The 19,009-nt window shown below is 42.6% G+C and overlaps 2 protein-coding genes across 2 annotated transcripts; one reads left to right on the forward strand and one right to left on the reverse strand.

The window, feature by feature from the left end:
* The first annotated feature begins 767 nt into the window (after nt 1-767).
* Nucleotides 768-1,912, forward strand: tmem187 (transmembrane protein 187). The gene has a single exon (XM_072277529.1). The coding sequence runs from the start codon at nt 1,054-1,056 to the stop codon at nt 1,849-1,851; it is 798 nt and encodes a 265-aa protein (XP_072133630.1). The 5' UTR covers nt 768-1,053; the 3' UTR covers nt 1,852-1,912.
* A 4,362-nt stretch (nt 1,913-6,274) lies between these two features.
* LOC140201641 (acyl-coenzyme A amino acid N-acyltransferase 1-like) lies at nt 6,275-18,888 on the reverse strand. The gene is made up of 3 exons (XM_072266075.1): nt 18,295-18,888; nt 11,853-12,055; nt 6,275-7,979 (listed from the first exon to the last, which is right to left on the reverse strand). The coding sequence occupies exons 1-3, from the start codon at nt 18,857-18,859 to the stop codon at nt 7,413-7,415; spliced, it is 1,335 nt and encodes a 444-aa protein (XP_072122176.1). The 5' UTR covers nt 18,860-18,888; the 3' UTR covers nt 6,275-7,412.
* Nucleotides 18,889-19,009: the final 121 nt, after the last annotated feature.

Below are 19,009 nucleotides of genomic sequence, written 5' to 3' on the forward strand. Positions count from 1 at the left end.
CCGGTGGTAGAACTTGTTAAGGTTGCAGGCAAGGCTCCAGACATAGGTTACAGGCAAGGCTCCAGACACAGGTTACAGGCAAGGCTCCAGACACAGGTTACAGGCAAAGGCTTCAGAAGGAAGGGGAAGGGAAGGGAACAGTCCAGCCTCAGGGTAATGGCAAAGATGGCCTGGCTTACCCAACGGAGGCAAGGACAGGAAGGGACGGATCCACCCGCAGGGTAACGGCAAAGACAGCCTGACTTACCCCACGGAGGCGAGGACGGGATACTGACAAGAGAACCAGCAACCACACTCAAACCCAGGGCCACCTATATTCCCAGCCCCAAGACGAGCATCAGGTGCCTATGATTAAGCCCAACTGAAACAAGGGACAGCCAGAACACCCGGCGTCCGCAGTCCACGGACTGGACCGTGAACTGGAATGCGGAGTTCACAGACCAGACCATGACAGGACCAAAAGTGGTCAAGTGGGATCACCGTAGATAGGCATCTGGAGTTAAAGTAAAACAAGTCACATCTAAGTTTTGGTTGTAGACCCTTCATCTGGAAGGGCAAATGCAGTATGTAGACCTGAAACGACGACTGTCCATTTCCTTCCATTGATGCTACCTGACCTGCTGAGTTCCTCCAGCATCTTGTCTTTTGTTTTGCTCCAGATTCCAATATTTGCAGTCTCATGCGTCTCCAGATGGTCAGCATGGAGGAGGGGGCCAGAGGAGCTTGTTTCTGCGCTGTACAACTCCATGAGCTTAAAAGCTGCCTGTGCTACAGGTCAGTGTCTTCTGTTTCCTCCCACAATCCAAAGACGCAATTGGCCATTGTAAACTGTTCCGTGATTAGGCTACGATTAAATCGGGGGTTGCTGGACAGCGAAGTGCTGTAACTATCAACAAATAAGTACATGCCTGGAACTAAAGTTCGCCACCTCGGCAAGATTCCGACATAGCTGACAGCAGGAAGTTGCTGTTCCGGGTGTGAGGAGGCGAGAGACTGACACTGAGCACCGATCGCAGCCTCCAAGCCCAGGCTGTAAGGAAGCAGAGTTAAAAGATGTGGACGCCGGCGCAGAGCGCCTTCCTGCACGTCCTGCTGCTCTTCGGCCTCTGCATCGCCGTCACCTGCAGCGGCGTCATGGACGGCGTGTGGACCGAGCTGGGTTACGAGCATTACGCCGAGCGGCCCTTGGCCTGGCTGCCGCGCTGTCTGGCCATGCCGGCCAACTCGCTGGTCAACCTGGGCTACGTGGCGCTGGGGGCTCACTGGCTGTGGCGGCAGGCGGCAGGCAGCGACAGCTACCACAAGGACGCGTTTGCCTGGATGGTGCTGGCCTACGGGCCGGTGCAGTGGGCCCGGATCGCTTCGCAGTCCCAGCGCCCGGCCGTGCTCGACCAGTGGCTCACGCTGCCCATCTTTGCCTGGGTGTTGGTGTGGGCGGCGTACCTGCTGGCGGGGCAGGAGGACGGGAAGAGCCGTCGCCACTCCAGCGCGCTGGCAGTGGAGGCGGCTTCGATCGCTAGCTACGGTCTGGCGCTGGTCCACCGCCGCGGCTTCGAGATCGCCCTTGGCTGTCATATCGCCACTGCCGTGCTGGCCGGGCTGGCGGCTCAGCGTCGCCTGGGCGACGCGGTTTCCCACCGGTACCTGCTGCTAGCTGTGGCTTCCTGCTTCGGCTTTGTGGGTCTGAAACTACTGGACCTGCCGCTGGCGGGCCTCGACCCGGGGCTAGGCCTCCTATCTGGGCCGTTGTCTGGACATTTCTGGTCCAAACTCTGCGATCTGTTGCAGATCCACTATAGCCTCTGTTTCCTACAGCACCTGGCGGGGCGGAAAATTCTGAAGCTCAAGTAGCAGTGTACCTTTTAATTACAAAACAAAACGGTTTTCATAAAAATATAAACAAAAATACAAATGGAATGGGTCCGTGTCTCTCTTTACCTTCCTTGTGCCATTAAATTGATGCATTCCATTAACAGTATTTCAGTGCTGCTGAAGGTGTATCTTTAAACCCATTAAGTCCTGTTGCAGGAATTTGAACTGAAACGTTGACATCCCCTACAGATACTGCTGGGCTGGACTGGCTGAGAGCCTCCTGCAGATTGTTATTATCCATCAAGTATTTCCTACACTCAGTGGGTGCTTCATTAGGTACACATGTAAACCTGTTCGTATTTAATTTAATATTTAATCAGTCAATCAAGTGGCAGCAACTCAGTGCATGAAAGCATGCAAACATGGTCAAGAGGTTCATTTTTTGTTCAGACCAAACATCAGAATGGGGATGCAATGTGGTCGAAGTGACTATGACCCTGGAATGACTGTTGGTGTCAGACTGGGTGGTTTGAATATCTCAGAATATCTGCAGATCTCCTGGGATTTTTTACACACAAAAAAATCTCTAGAGTTTACAAGAAATGGTGTGGAAACCCAAAAAACATACAGTGAGCAGCAATTCTGTGGGCCTTGTTAATGAGCGAGGTCAGAGGAGAATGGCCAGACACGTTCAAGCTGACAGGAAGGTGATAGTAGTTCAAATAACCACGTTACAACAGGGGTGTGCAGAAGGGCATAGTTGAATGCACAACACATTGAAGTGGATGTGGTGGAGCAGCAGCAGACCATGAACATACACTCAGTGGTACACCCAGTACCTAACATTATATATATTGAGCTAGCAGTTATCTCACAGAAGAGAAGTGACTCAATCATTTTCTCTCCTCTGTATCCTACTATCATGCTGACATATTGACTGTGTCTTTAAGGGCTGGAGCCCTTAACAGTTTGCTGCACAGCAAATTTTCAGAAGCTGTAATCCATATTATGTGCTTTAGCAGGAAGCTATTTTATTGTAGACTGCCCGAGTGGTGCACGCAACATCTTTTCTGACCTATTCCACAGTTTTGCAATGTCCTAAATCAGCATTACTACTAAATCAAACAATGGTTTAGTGCTTCAAAAAGACAGGTAGATCTCAGTGTCTAGGCTGTAACACCACAGGGTGGGGGCAGATATTGAAGATTGTACACTCAATTATCAAAAATTGTTGGTTAATGATCTAGCAGTGGTCAGTGAAAAAGATGAGTATTATACAGCTGAGTTAGCTTGAGTAATAATTGTGGTCCTAGCCAGCAAAATCGACACACATTGTCAAGTTTGCTGATGACATTACAGTGGTGGGGCCCATCACCAACAATGATGAGATGGCCTACAGAGAGGAGGTAGAAGAACTTGAGGCCTGGTGCCTGGCAAATACCCTCTTCCTCAATATCAGCAAGACCATGGAGATGGTCATTGACTTCTAGACATCTCACATTACTCAGCCCCTCTTTACATTGGCGGCAGAACAGCGGGAACTGCAAGTAAAGAGAGGGCATGAGGTGGATCTGGCAGGCAAGGTTATTATAGCCATATTAAAAGGGTGGCTAGGGAGAGAGTATATCTCTTTAGATATCAGCAGGGCATAATGAGAAAAATCATGGTTGCTCAAGAGATAAGGGGAACGAGTGGAGATGTTTCAGAGAACATGCATAATACCAGGGTGGAGAGATTTGCAGTCTAAAAGCACATTAGGGTCGATAACTCACCAGGGCCGGACCAAGGTAATCTCAGATTTTGTGAGGGCTAGAGAAGAAACTGTGGATGCCCATGCGGATATATTTGCTCTCACCAAACCCATGGAAAGCATCTGGCCCAAACAGGGTAACTGTCCTCACTACTGAAAACCTGTGCTAATCAGCTGACTGGAGTGTTCACTGATATCTTTAACCTCTCTCTTCTGCAGTCTGTAGTACCCACTGCTTCAAGCAGACTTCAATGATATCAGTGTCTAAGAAGAATGTGGTAACCTGCCTCAATATCTATCATTCAGTCGCACTTACATCCACAGTGGTGAAGTGCTTTGAGATATTGGTGATGGAGCATATCATCTCCTGCTGGAAGACTGACTTGGTACTCTCACTCAATGTTAGCAAAACCAGAGAGCTGATTATTGACTACAGGAGGAGGAAACCAGTGTCCTCAGAGGTGGAGAGGGTCAACTATTTTAAATTCCTCAGCCTCATCCTTTCAGAGGATCTGATCTGGGTCCAGCACATAAGTGACATTACAAAGAAAGCACAGCAACATCTCTATTTTCTTAGAAGTTTGTGAAGATTTGGCATGTCATCTAAAACGTTGACTGATTGCATCACGGCCTGGTATGGAAACACCAAAGCCATTGAATGGAAAAACCTAAAAGAAGTGGTGTATACAGCCCAGTCCATCACAGGTAAAGCCCTCCCCACCATTGAGCACATCTGCAAGGAGCGCTGTTGCAGGAAAGTAGCATCCATCATCCAGCTATGCTCTCCTCTTGCTGCTGCCGTCAGGAAAGAATTGCAGGAGCCTTATGTCCCACACTGCCAGGTTCAGGAACAGTTATTTCTCCTCAACCATCTGGCTCTTGAACCAGAGAGGATAACTTCACTCAACCCAACAGAGAACTGATTCCACAACTTATAAACTCACTTTCAAGGACTTAACAACTCATGTTCTCAATATTTATTGCTTATTTATTTACTATTATTATTTTTTTGTTCTCTTTCTCTTTGCAGTTTGTCTTTTGCACATTGGTTATTTGTCTTTGCTGTGTGCGTTTTCTTCATTGATTCTATTGTGTTTTATTGCACTGTGAATGTCTGCTAGAAAACAAATCTCAGGGTAGTATATTGTGACAGATATATATACTTTGATAATGAATTTGAACTTTATCTTGTTGTTAGCTAGTGGTGAAGTTCCCAAAGGTTGTTCCATTGTTTAAATAGGCTAGCAAGAACACTCCAGAGAACCATATTGAAATACAGCACAGAATAGGCCCTTCCAGTCTGAGTTAATCCGAACCTAATCATGGGACAATTTACAAAGATCTATTAACCTACCAACAGGTAGGTCTTTGGACTGTGGGAGGAAAGTGGAACACCCAGAAGAAACACACGCTGTCACGGAGAGAGCGTACAAACTCATTACAGGCAGCGGCAGGATTGTTACCTTGTTCAGTTTAGTGCCATTGGTCAACGTAAAAATTCTACTTGACATTAGATCTAATGAGGTGACTCAAAGCAACTAATAGCATTAAGAATACACTGGGATGCTGCGAAGAAGACTGAATATCCTTTTTAAAGTTTGTATCATTGGAAGAACTGTCACATGAACAACAACAATGGAAGAAAACAATACCGCCTTCCCACTTGGGGGGCCAAACACAGGACATTGGGATGAAATAGGTGGGCATTGTGGTTGGAGTGGACTTTTTGGGCTGAAGGACCTGTATTTCTGCTGTGTTTCTCTATGATTCTAAACAATCCATGTAGGATTTAAGATGTACTACCCAATGTTCAATAGGACATTGATAAAACTTGTACAATCTTGAAAGATCACTATCTGAACCCTACTTTTCAGAAAAAAGTGGCATTTAGGTGTTTTCCCACTATGTACTATATGTCCAGAATTTCAGAAGTGTCACAACATTTAATGTGTCGCTGCACAGCTCTAAGAACCTGGATTTGAACCTGGCCTCAGTTAACATCTGCATGAAATGTACATGTTCTTCCTTTGGCTAGGTGTATTCCACTTACCACCACCATGCCCCCAAGTTCCATCCCACCTCTCAAGTGATGCAGATTAATCAGCAACTGTAAATGATGCAAAGGGGAGTTGATGGGCACCAGAAATGGAGAGTATGGGGAAATAAAAAAATGGGTCTGACAGGTTCAAACTACCAGAAGTCACCACGGAACCAGTGAGTTGAATATTCTCCCGTGTCATAACAAGTAATTATAATGTCGTGAAGCAACACTGTCAATCCTTATATATGCAATGCCCATTAAAAATGTGACCAATATTATAGTGACAACCAAGAAATGTGTTACAATTGTAATATGTTTTGCAACAAGGAAGCACAGAATGTAAGAGTTTTAAAACATGAAGTACTCCCATTATCAACATGTATGTAGAATCTCTTTTCACATCAAAATGTATTAGCAGTTTAGGAAGTCACTCACAACCAATCATTAGATAAGCTTACTGAATGCTGGCAGTTTGTTTTTAAGAGTCCCAATTACAATCTTCCTTTAATTGTTTCTCCTGCGATAAAGATGCCTTTTCAATTGCTTGGAAGTGGGGTACAAATTTCCATTTTTCATTCAACATTCACCACCAACAGTTCCACACCTTCCCTCCCCTCAACAAGGAAAAGCTTTTAATAAAAAAAATGCCTACTGACAACTGAATTATCCAATCAAAACAGGTGCATGTTTTAATTACACATATTCCATATGAAAACAATACAAGAAAATCCAATTTTCACATTAAAATAATTCTGGCAACATTAGTGAACTGAAGTCATTACTGGTACAATTCTGGTTATCTCTTATACAGTATATATAAATTTATTCATTCAACGTTATCATTGCTTTTGTATGCACCATTACTTTGTCTCACTCACAAGCACCAAGTGACTAACACAAAGAACTCTGAGAGTCAGCCACTCCACTAATACTGCCTATTGATCAATGCACCCTAGAAAATGAACACATGTTCAAAGGCTACATTAACTATAGTTGAGAACTCCAATTGAACAAAAAGGTTTGATTTGCTGTTAGTTTCAATTCACTTGAGAGGAAAAAAAATTGCTACACTAGGTAATTGACTTTCATGTTTATAGGTGTCCAAAAGCAAAATGGAAACATACAAAGGACCTTGACAGTGTATGGGCTCAAGAAAGAAGAGCAAGCAGAAATAACCATAGTGCGGGTACCTGTTATCTGTCCAGCTATCTAGGCTGTAAACAACGTTGCCTAGATGTATATATGGCCAAAACAAGATTCCAGAGGTAAATTCCACCCAGAGAGTATTTGTCCCCAAAATACTATCAAATGGACAGGGTAGGTGAGAGAGAGAGAAAAAAAGTACAGGCAGGATTCGATAAACAAAGTTTGGAGTTGTATCAAATGATAATTAATTTTGGAATTATCACTTTAAACCTAACCTGTGTTACAATCTTTAGAAGCAAGGGAAGAAAAGTTCAATTGTGGTGAAATAAAACTAAATTTGTCACCATGAAGATAAAATGCAACAAACAACTACAATCAACAGCTTTCAAATCTTTGTGCAAAGGTGAATTTAATCTCTACAATACTGGATGATGTTGATGAAATACTTATTGACAGTACTGCTTTAACAGAACGCTTAATGAAGTACTTTTGAACAAAAAAAAATTCCAACAGTAATGTAATTAGTAGCTCAGAGTAAGAATTTCAGATGTTCTTGGATTGCACTCTGTACAGTTTTTTTTGCATGAAATATTGAAGAATTTCTTAGATTAGTAACACTTAAAGTTTATAAAAAGGATCTTCTTAAATCTGTAGCTCATTTCATCATAAATGTAAATGCAAGAACTCTTGAATCTTTCGCCAGGAATCCTCTTGGGCGTAGCAGTGCTTTATTGGTTCTCCTCCTGACAGTACTGGATGCCCAAGGAAGCGGTCAATCACAGCAAAACAATATGGAGAACATGGAGGTTCAATATGATGCCCAGTTCCTGGGTAACTAAGAAGTTTGTAGTTATTCTTCCCATGTGTATTCAGTCTTTTTATCGCTTCTTCAGCAAATAATTTGCTGTTCAATATCTTGTCATCTTCTCCTACCACAAACAGGATGTGTCCTTCAGCTTTTTCTAATGGGATGATGCTCTTTTGATTTTCATTGGGGTCACTAAGTGTACCAGACAGATCTAGAACTCCTGAGTCCAAACGAATGATTTCATCTAAATTGTGAGTCACACAGGGGAGATACACATCTTTGTAATACAGATCAGTTAAGGTGTTTGCATTGCAGCCAGAGATACAAACAGACGCCGTCACTTTTGGTATAAACGTGATCATTGATAGAGCCAAATCCGCACCTTTTGAAGAACCTATTACTCCAATACCAGGGCCTTTCACCTACAAAAATTCAAAATCCATTATACAAGCTTGCTCTAAATAACATAAATCTTGGTATACATACAAACTAGTCCAGAAAAATACATAAGTGTTCACAATGGTGCAATCTACATTGTTCAATAAGTGACTAATATTTTAATCCTACGTCAAACTTTCCCACTTACAAGAAAGGCAGAAAGTAACTTTCAAAGATGACATGTCAAAGTCATGCACTACAACACAAACCATTCATTATCAGTCAGATGTGACAATGTTATTTATTAAATGAAATAATACCTGAAGGAAGTCCCAAGAGATATGTATCTGAAGGAGGATCATTCGTTGTAATATAAGTTAATGTGATAAAGTGGTATGATATTACATATCTGTGCATTATGTCACAGACTGGTGATAAGTCAGGAACGACAGATTACTCAAGTAACAGTTCAAGATAACTAAGTAACAGTGAAAATTAGATCCTACATGTGAGGTGGTAATAAGGAGCAGAACCACAAAGAAATAAGATGCTGTCCTGGGGTATATCAAAATAAGGACGTTAAACTTACCCAACCTAACCAAAAAGTGGATTATTGACTACAGGCGAAAGAAATTGAGCATCTATGAGCCAGTGCTCATTAGGAGATTGGATGTGGAGAGAGTCAGTAATTTTAATCACTGGGAGTGTATCCTAACTGGATGCATTACAGTCTGGTATGGCAACACATTGGAAAAGCCTACAAAAATGGTGGTTACAGACCCATTCAGCATAGGAAAATCCCTCCCTCCATTGAGCGCATCTACAAGGAGCGGTGCCACAAGAAAGCAGCATCTGTCGTCAAGGACCCCCACCATCCAGACCATGCTCTCTTCTCGCTGCTACCATCAGGATGTTACAGGAGCCTTAGGTCCTATACCAACAGGTTCAGGAACAGTTATTATCCTTCAACCATTGAGCTCCTGAACCAATGTGGACATCTTCACTCACCATAACTGAACTGATCATTGAACTTTTGGACTCACTTTCAAGGGCTCCATGACTCATGCTCTCAGTTTGCAATCTATTTATTTATTTACTTACTTATTTTTATTACTTGTTTCTTTTTGTATTTGCACAATTTGCCAGTCTTTATGTATAGTTTTCCATTTATTCTATTGTACTTCTTTGTTCTACAAAGATTCTTGCAAAAATGAATCTCAGGGTAGTATTTGATGGCATATATACTTTGATAATAAATTTTTACTTTGAACTTTGAACCATAAAGACTAAATAGTGGGTAAACTAATGCTGGTATTTTCAATTCATACACTAGAAAGGCTAGCTTTCCTTGGAGCAGTGAAGGTTGTGAGGGCATCTGATAGAGCTTATAAATTTGAGAAGCATAGATAGTTACTCAGAATTTTTTCCCCACGTCACAATATTTGGATGAGCACTTTGCAAAGTGGGCTAAAAGCACCTGTTGGTAAATGGGATGAGTACTTTATAGCTCACATAGACATGCTGGGCTGAAAGGCCTGGTTCTGTGATGTGTGGCTCTAAGAATGGTACAAGATGCTGGAAAAACTTAGAACTAATACAGGGTCATGCAATGATAACTTATTGAACTGCTTGATGCTGATTTGAAGATAAAGTCAGGGAAGATGCAGTGGATGTAACTATTGCCTTCTTGGAAAACATTGTGTCCTCATACAAGACTATTTTAAAAGAATTGCTTTTGATAACCTGATGTCGGAGACATAGAGGGACAATCCTAATTTCCTGAGTCTGTGTTATAACATTATACTTAAAAGCCAAAGATTGATCCACACTTGAGACTGGCATGATGCTGGGCCATCACAAGTACAATTGAGGGAATTTACACTGGAAATGCTCAATAACTTTACAATTAAGAACTCAAGGAAGTAGGAGCAGGAGTAAGCCATCACGCCTCTTAAGCGTGTTCCACCATTCAATAGGGCCATAGCTCAGCCTTAACCTCTATACAAGTTCCCCACAGCCTAGAATTCCCTGACTTTTCTAGTCTCTATGACCTCCTGGAATAGAGAATTCCAAGAGGTTTAGCATACTCTGCGGTAAGAAATTATGACAAACCTTTGTTTTGAATGACGTCCCCTTATCTTCTAATACTGTCTCCTTATTAAAGGCTTTCTGAATCATGGAAACTTCCTCCCTCTCCTGCCTTCTTTGGATCTTAGGTCCTAATTTCTTCCACAATTCATGATCCTCAATTAGTTTTAGATTGCCTTGAGTACTAGTACATCCTTTTTTAAGGGGATAAAACTATGTAGAGTACTTAATGAGCTCACCAACACCCTGTGTCATTGTTATAATAGTTCCCCATTTGTAAACTCTAATCCCATTTCTAAACTCCAACCCTCCGGTAATAAAGGTGCATGCGAAATTTCCCTTCCTACATAATTGCTGTATCTATCATCCTTATGATTCAGACAGAACATCTCGATTCCTTTGCATTTCACTCATTTGCAATTTCTCTCCATTTGGATGGTGGTCTACCCTTTGATTCCTCTTACTGAAGTGAGTAACCTCAGACTTTCCCCACATTAAACTCCAGTCTCTGAGACAGAGTCACAGAGCACTACAGCACAGGAGCCGGCCTTTCAGGCCATCTAGTATCATTCTGTACAGCCCATCGACCAGAGCCCTCCACACCCCTCCCAACCATGTACTTATCCGAATTTCTCATAAATACTGAAACTGAACCCGCAACCTCCACTTCTGCTGTGTTCACCCACTTGTTATTTTGTGGCAGAATGCAAAAATCTTCACTACAACACAACCTCTCATCTATTTCTGGTGTTATCGGCAACAATTGATACCTTACACTCTGCTTTTCTCTCTGGATCATTAATGCAATCAGCAAGTTATTGAAATTCAAGAACTAGTCTTGGGAAGATCTTAGACATAAGACCACACGACACAGGAACAGAATTAGGCCATTCATGCTCTGCCAGATGATTAAGGCTAATTTAATTACCCCCTCAACTCCAGTCTCTTACCTTCTCCCTGTTACCTTTGAAGCTCTCAATACTCAGCCTCCACTTTAAATATATCCAATGACTAGGCCTCCACAGCCGTTTGTGGTAATGAATTCCAGATTCTCCAATGGACAGATACTTAACAGCATAGTATGAATCAGATAGTTTGGCTCATAGAAACCAAAGCACTGGCATAAATCCAATTAAGAAATTGATTTTGATACAATTAACTACTAATACCACTGGATACAACTCAATGTTGGGAATTAAAAGGAGATATTAAGTTGACGAGCTGGGATGAAAATGAGATTAAAGGTCCACAAAGTGTATTCCCAAAATGCTCACAAGATATAGGACCAGAATTAGCCCATTCAGTCTGGTCTGCCATTCAACCATAGCTATTTTTTTTCTCAATCCCATTCTCCTGCCTTCTCTTAGTAATACCTAACTCCCTTGCACGTCAAGAACCTACCAATCTTTGCCTTAAATATAACAACAACCGTTTCCACGGGCCTCTTTAGCAGCAAATTGCATAGGTTCACCACCTTCTGGCTGAAGAAATTCCTTCTCATCTCAGTCCTAAAGGACATACCTTTATTCGGAGAATGCTGGAGAGGAGATGGGTTTGTAAACCCAGGTGGTCGTCAGAGGAAATATGGCTACAAAAAAAAGATCCGTTGAGTATAAATGACCTTTAGAAGAATGTGATGTTGATTAAATCATATGGATGTTTCATTGACCAAGGTACAGGTGTCATATTGGGTTGGCCAAGAAAAAGCTCATCATGATGTGTTATCTTTGATTTGAAAGACAGGGGTCACATGTAATTATGCTTACTGTATCATTGTGATTAAATAAGGGTCTCAATAAATTGCTGAGACAATAATAGACACATCTTACCTTAGGATGCTTCCATAAATATTCTGCAGCTTCTTCAAAATATTCTAGATGAAAATCTACCAGGGTCATTGGTAGATCCTCAAACCCAAAGTAGGGAAGAGCAAGGGCAGCAAAGCCTCGACTTGCAAGGAGACAGGCACGAAATTCAGTCAAACCGCCTTCATCACCAAACAGGTCTATCACTCCAGGAAAAGGACCATCCCCTGAAGGAACAACAAGAACAAAATTGCTTATTAGAAGAATCATCTACCCATTTGTTTTGGAATGCAGCCACAACTTTTGCCCTGAGTTATAAAATCACAGCTATTTAGTACTGGATTTTAAAAACAGCAGCACTTAAATAAAACTGTGCAGACATCAAGTTCCAATCAAAAATTAAATTCTGATATTTGTTTCAAAATCATAATCTAATCTAAATACATCACAGGAAGATAAAATTCTGACGACAGTTTCAAATTGATGCTCATGGTTTTGAATTTGGAGTGTCAGGGGTACCATCAACATGCCATTTTTCACCTTTCATCTTCATGTGAAATCAGTGAATCCCTTACATATGCCTCCACTCTTTACATAAACCTCTTCATGTGAAAACACATTTCACACTCTACAATTTCAAAATTATTCTTCTACCGGTGGTCACAGAGTATTCTCAAGTCCATAGAGAATTATGATCTGTTGATTAAGCTTGAGGTACATCAGTGTACCCCAGAACCAACAATACACTAGCCTCTGGACAAATCAAATATGCAGCAAACATTCAAATCTTTTTTATATCATCTAAAAAACTTGCGCTCAAAAACATGTTATGTAGGAATGGAGTCCAGATTGTTGCTTTTAAATTGTTTTTCTTTATAGTTTTAGTTTTCTTTATATTTGCTTACGTGTTTGTATAATCACCCATATGTCCGTAGACTTTTAGTACATATAGCTCCATATTTCTGTAGCTTCTTTGCAAAGCTGGAGTGTGACTCAATCAGTACTTGTTAACAGATTTCTTATCTAATTTAGTTCAGACTGGTTTGCAGGGCAAAAAGAAAGCATGTGCCGAAGTTTCTCTATTGCCTTGCTTGCTAGTACAGATTGGCTATATTTGACCTGTACTATGATGAACATTTTATAAAACACCTGTAACCCCAAGATCTGCACCTCATTCTTGACTTCTAAAGAACTTTCTGGAAAACATCATCTCCACATCTAACAGCTACTCATAAACTTTTCCCAATTACCAGCAAAGCAGCAGGATTCACCAAGTGACAGTCACACACTACTAAGTACCTTGCTGACATTCAGTAAGGGCAGTTTCTGATCTCATCTCAGTCTTACTTCTGACAAGGTAGTGGCAGGGCTGTACTGAGCTCAGCACTGTAACTCCAAGCAAAACAAGTAAATGGGGTAAGAAGATGGGAATGCAGTTGCTGGCATCTCAAGCAGCAAATAAAATTCTGGAGGAACTCAGAGGGTTATGCAGCATCTGTAGAGAGAAACGGACATTTGGTTTTTTAGGTCAAGACCCTTCATCTCGACTGGAAGATAGCGAGGAAATGGCAGGTATTAAGATGTGAAAAGAAGGGGTGAAGCAAAAGCTGATAAGTAGTAGGTGCGGTGGTAGGCAGATGGAGGAGGGAAGAGTAGAGACAGGAACAGAAGCTATAAGGTGATAGGTGGGGGATGACAAAAGGATGATAGAATATGATAGGAAAGGTTGGTTAAACATGAAATGAAATAATAGAAGTCGGGTGGCAGATAGGAACAGTAGGAAGAGAGGACCCAGCAGAAGGAGCGTGCGTGATGGAGCAGGGTGTTAGATCTGGAGATGAAGTTGTTCAAAAGGTATTTTGGAAGTCAACAACATTGCACAAATCTTACAGTTATAGTCATTTTATTAGATGTTAATCATAGTACAGGTCACTGGGTCAGCTGATACCAGCAAGCAAAGTATAGAGGTTACAAATAGAAAGCAACAACAGAAGCTGAGCACACACTTTCCTTTTATACTGCAAACTGATCAAAACCAGTCAAGATACATTAACAAGTACTGAATGAATCACGCTTCAGCTTTGCAGACAAAGAAACCCAATTATAGAACCAAATGTACTACAAGTTACTAAATGTGATTACACACATATTAGGAAGCATTAGGAAGGAATTCTGTTTAGATTAGTTTTGTTTTGGGGGTGGGTTTTTTTTTCTTTTTCATGATGTTTCTCGTTTTTTTTTGTCCTGTATTATTCATTGTTATCCTACGTGATTGGGAGTTTTGTCAATTTATACTATTTGGTTTTATAATTGCTCATCTTAAGTATAACAATGTATTTCCAACAATTTTGTATTATTGCTATGTTATGTTTATATTTTATGAAACTAATAAAAAGATAGAAAAAGAGAGAAAGGAAGCATAAAGAAAGCTAACACTACAAGGAAAAACACCAATAAAAACAATTTGGATCCTATTCCAACAATCCTGCCCCTTGATTCAAAATACAACATTTTGAACCTATGAAAATTCAGAGGCAGAAAAACGTGGTAGAAGTGTTGAACGAAAACCAATGAAAACTAATTTCCCCCGGGATCAATAAAGTATGACTATGACATACGCCGTAATCAACCTTGAGTTATAAAACATCGGGGGTATTTATATAGCGATGTCATAAACAAGTGGGCTGTCCTTATGTGTCCGGAAGCTCACTTGAGATTGAGCAGATTGATTTACTAATGATGTCCTTATATCAGTAATTAAAATGTAAACTACAAATAAGCACACCGCGGTAAGCACTAAACTTAAAACATTCAGTAACCCCAGCTCCTTAGGGGTAATTTGATACAGTTGAAGAAATTCTACTCAGTGGTTTGTACTCATCTTGATTGCTTCTTTATGATTGACCAAGTCAGATGTTTTCAGACTCATCAGCTGAATAGGTACAACACTTTTTGCTTATAATTGCACCTTTTCCCCCACCACCATCCTTAACAGTGAAGATCTAATGTTACACAACTTTGGAGAACCATTTTTCGCACTGCAAACCATTTCTGCTGCTACTTTCTATAAGACACCAACACTTTTAATTCACATCACAGCTCTTGTAAAACCATACACTGGAAATGGAACTCTCCCTCAGCACAGGTGCACCACAAGGCTGTGTGCTTAGCCCCTTGCCCTACTCACATGATACTAAACACAACTCCAATATCATATTTAAGTTTGTCGTTGACACCACTGACATTGACTGAACCAAGCGTGGTGACAAATCAGCATACAGGAGGAGACTGAAAATCTGGTTGAGTGGTACCACAACAACAACCTCTCACTCAATATCAGTAAGACCAAGGAGATGATTATTGGCTTCAGGAGGAGGCTAGCGTGAATCCACTTTTTCCTTTGACTTTTACTGCTGAATTAGTAATTATCAGCACCTGATAAGGTCCTTCCCACTGAGTGCCCAAATGGCTCCTTATGTGCTTTCTTGATTCAGGATCCACTCACTACGAATCAGGGTGTGTCCTTCTGGTGGATCATTCCAGGTGGTAGAAACCTGTGGAGAAGCAGACTGAAAAGCCTGCGTTACTTTCACACAATAGTCAAATAGGCTGTCTGTCATGATGTGTCTATATGTGTTCTGAGGTCAAGAGCTCTGGGTAATGACGCATCTCGTTCATCTTGTCACCACTTAGGCTTAGTCTAGTCTTTTTGTTTGGAGTTTCTCTGATGCTGGTCAAGGCCATGGGAAGGGCCAGCAGCTATCTTGACTATACCTCTCCCTGCCCACTCTCCTGTAGGAATGTTATTCCCTTTCCTCAGTTCTTTTGTCTCCGCCGCATCTGTTCCCAGGATGAGACTTTCCTTTCTAGAACATCAGAAATGTCCTCCTCCTTCAAAGAATGGGGTTTCCCTTCCTCCATCATTGATGCTGCCCTCACCCTCCTCCTTTTCCCAGACATCCAAGCTCACCCCATCTTCCCGCTGCCTCAACAGGGATAAAGTTCCTCTTGTCCTCACCTACCACTCATGAGCCTCCACATTTGACACATCATTCTCCTCAACTTCTGTCAACTTCAACAGGATCCTACCACCAACCACATCTTTACTTTCTCTCCCCATTCCCTGAAGGGATCGCTCCCTCTGTGATTCCCTTGTCCATTTGTCCCTCCCTACTAGGCACATAGCCCTGCAAGCAACCAAAATGTTGCACCTGTCTATTTACCTCCTCCTTGACCTCCACTCAAGGGCCCAAACAGTCCTTCAGTGAGGCAACACTTCAGCTGCCAACCTTTTGGGGTTGCCTAACTTATTCGGTGCTCCTGATGCGGCCTCCTCTACATTGTTGAAACCTGATGTGAATTCGGCAACTGTTTTGTCGAGCACCTCTGCTCTGTCTGCCAGGAGCTGAATTTCTTGTTGGACAACCATTTTAATTCCTATGCCCATTCCCATTCCAACATTTCAGTACATGGCCTCTTGCCACTATGAGGCCATTCTCAGCATTGGCTCCAACCTGATGGCATGAACATCGATTTCTCCTTCTGGTAAAAATGTCCGTTCTCCTTCCTTCTTCTATTTCCCACACTGCCCTCTTCTCACCTGCCTATCTCCTCACCCTTTCTCCCATGGTCCATTTATGTGCACAATGCCTCAATCAAAACAACTTTCAGAGGACCTTAGAATTGTGAAGATGCATCAAGCTGGAAAAGGTTACAAACGCATTTCTAAAGACCTGATTGTTCATCAGTCCACAGTAAGAGAAATTGTCTACAAATGGAGGAAATCCATTACTGTTGCTATTCTCCCTGTGGAGTGGACATCCTGCAAAGATCACACCAAGAGCACAACATACAATGACAGAGGTGAAAAAAAAAGACCCAATGGTAACCTGCAGGAATCTCTAGAGCTTGCTGAAGTCTCTGTTCTGTGTCCACTATAAGAAAAATACTGAACAAGAACAGTGTTCACGGAAGGACATTGCTGCATGTCTCAAGTTTGTAAAATACCACCTAGATGTTCTACAGTGCTTCTGAGACACTGTTCTGTGAACAGATAAGACAAAAGTTGAACTTGTTGGCAGAAATGCACATTGCTCTGTTGACTACACACCAACACAACAACCTCATCCCTACTATGAAGCATGGTGGAAGCAGTATCATGGTTTGAGGCTGCTTTGCTGCCTCAGGGCCGGGACAGCTTGCAATCATTGAGGGAATAATGAATTCAAAATTGTACCAAGACATTTTACAGTAGAATGTTAGGGTAACAGCCTGTCACCTGAAGCTTAACAGAAGTTAGATAATGCTACAACACAATAATCTGAAAGACAAGAATTAAGCAACAACAGAATGGTTTAAAAAGAAGAAAATTCGTGTTTGGAATGGCAGAGTCAAAACCTGACCTTAATCCTTTAGAAGTGTTGTGGAAGGACCTAAAGCAAGCATTTCATGCAAGGAAGCCCATCAACAATCCAGAGGTGAAGCAGTTTTGTAAGGAGGAATGGCCAAAAATTCCTCCAAGCCAATGTGCAGGGCTGATCAACAGTTACTGGAAACGTTTAGTTGAAGTTATTGCTGTACAAGGGTGTCACAAGCGTTACTGAAAGCAAAGGTTCACATTCTTTTTCCAACAAATACCTGTAATATTGAATCATTTTTCTCAATAAATAAACAAGTATAGTGTTTGCTTGCATTATTTATTTAATTGAGTTCTCCTTCTCTAGCTTTAGGACTTGTGTGAAGATCCAATCACATTTTAGGTCCCACAGCTCCTGATTATCCTGTGATTTTGCTCTCTGAGACCGACGTGAAAGCATTAATCATGAGGGTGAACCCACAGAAAGCATCGGCCCAGACGGGGTACCCGGTCAAGTACTAAAGACATGCTGATCAGCTGGCTGGAGTGTTCACTGCTATCTTTAACTTCTCACTTCGGCTGTCTGAGGTACCCACCTGCTTCAAGCAGGCTTTAATTATACCAGTGCCTAAGAAAAATGTGGGTAATCTGCCTCAATGACTATCATCCAGGAGTACTTATATCCACTGTGATGAAGTGCTCTGAGAAGTTGATATCAATTCCTGCCTGAGAAGTGACTTAGATCTGGTTCATTTTGTCTACTATCACAACAGGGCAACAGTAGATGCCATTTCATTGCCTGATCACTCAATCCTTGAACATCTGAAGAGTGTAAATGCATACATCAGGATGCTGTTCATTGACAACAGCTCAGCATTCAATACTACCATCCGCTCAAAACTAATCAATAAGCCCCAAGACCTGGGTCTCAATACCTGTGTATCTGGATCCTCAATTGCAGACCCCAATCAGTTCAGATTGGCAACATCATCCCCACAATCTCCCTCAGCATAGGTGCAGCATAAGGCTGTGAACTTGAACAGAAAAGCCTACAAAGGTAGTGGCTACAGCCCAGTCTATCACAGGGAAAGCCTTCCCCACTTTGCTTACCTGGAGGCAGAAACAAGCTGCCTCTTACCCTGCCTTCCCTTAACCTAATCCAGCGGACTCCGGGTTTGCTGTACCACCTATCGACAGCCTGCTTGGCCAGGATCTGTCCAGGGATCATTCCGGCCTGCGTGTGGCCCGAGTGCAAGGACAGGTCGACTCGCAGGGGCCTGCCGGTCAGATTGGTGCAGGGCCTCAACTTCTGGTAGGGCGTCTCCATACTAGCGGGAGAAAGGGTCCACAAGAGCCCCATGGGCACCACGCCCAGGTAGTCGCCGCCCAAAGAGGGGGAGCGGCCGACGTCAAGTAGCCCGCGGTCGTCGGCGCGGAACTGGGCGCTGGAGTCGAACATTTGCTCGTTCTCGGTGAGCACCAGGGCTCGCAGCGTGACCTTCTGGTGCGGCGACAGCCCCGCCGCACGGATGCACACGGGCTCGTCCGCCAGGCTCGGCTGCGGCGTAACCGAGAGCGTGGCTGCACCGCGCTTCCCTCGGCCGCAGCTCTTGCCCGGGCGCCGCCAAGGTCCGTAGCGAGCCCGCCACAGCCCGAAAGCCGTCCGCCCCAGCATCTTCGCCACCACAACCAACTGCAGCGACGGTGACCTTTACACCGCACGCTCACCCAACCCCAAACCAACATAAAAACTAGCGGGAATTAATCAAACGCAGACTTCATCGCTGAAGCGGCTGTGACAGAGATGCTCCAGTCAGATTTTTTC

Source organism: Mobula birostris, chromosome 1, assembly GCF_030028105.1.
Source record: "Mobula birostris isolate sMobBir1 chromosome 1, sMobBir1.hap1, whole genome shotgun sequence".
Lineage (NCBI taxonomy): Eukaryota > Metazoa > Chordata > Chondrichthyes > Myliobatiformes > Myliobatidae > Mobula > Mobula birostris.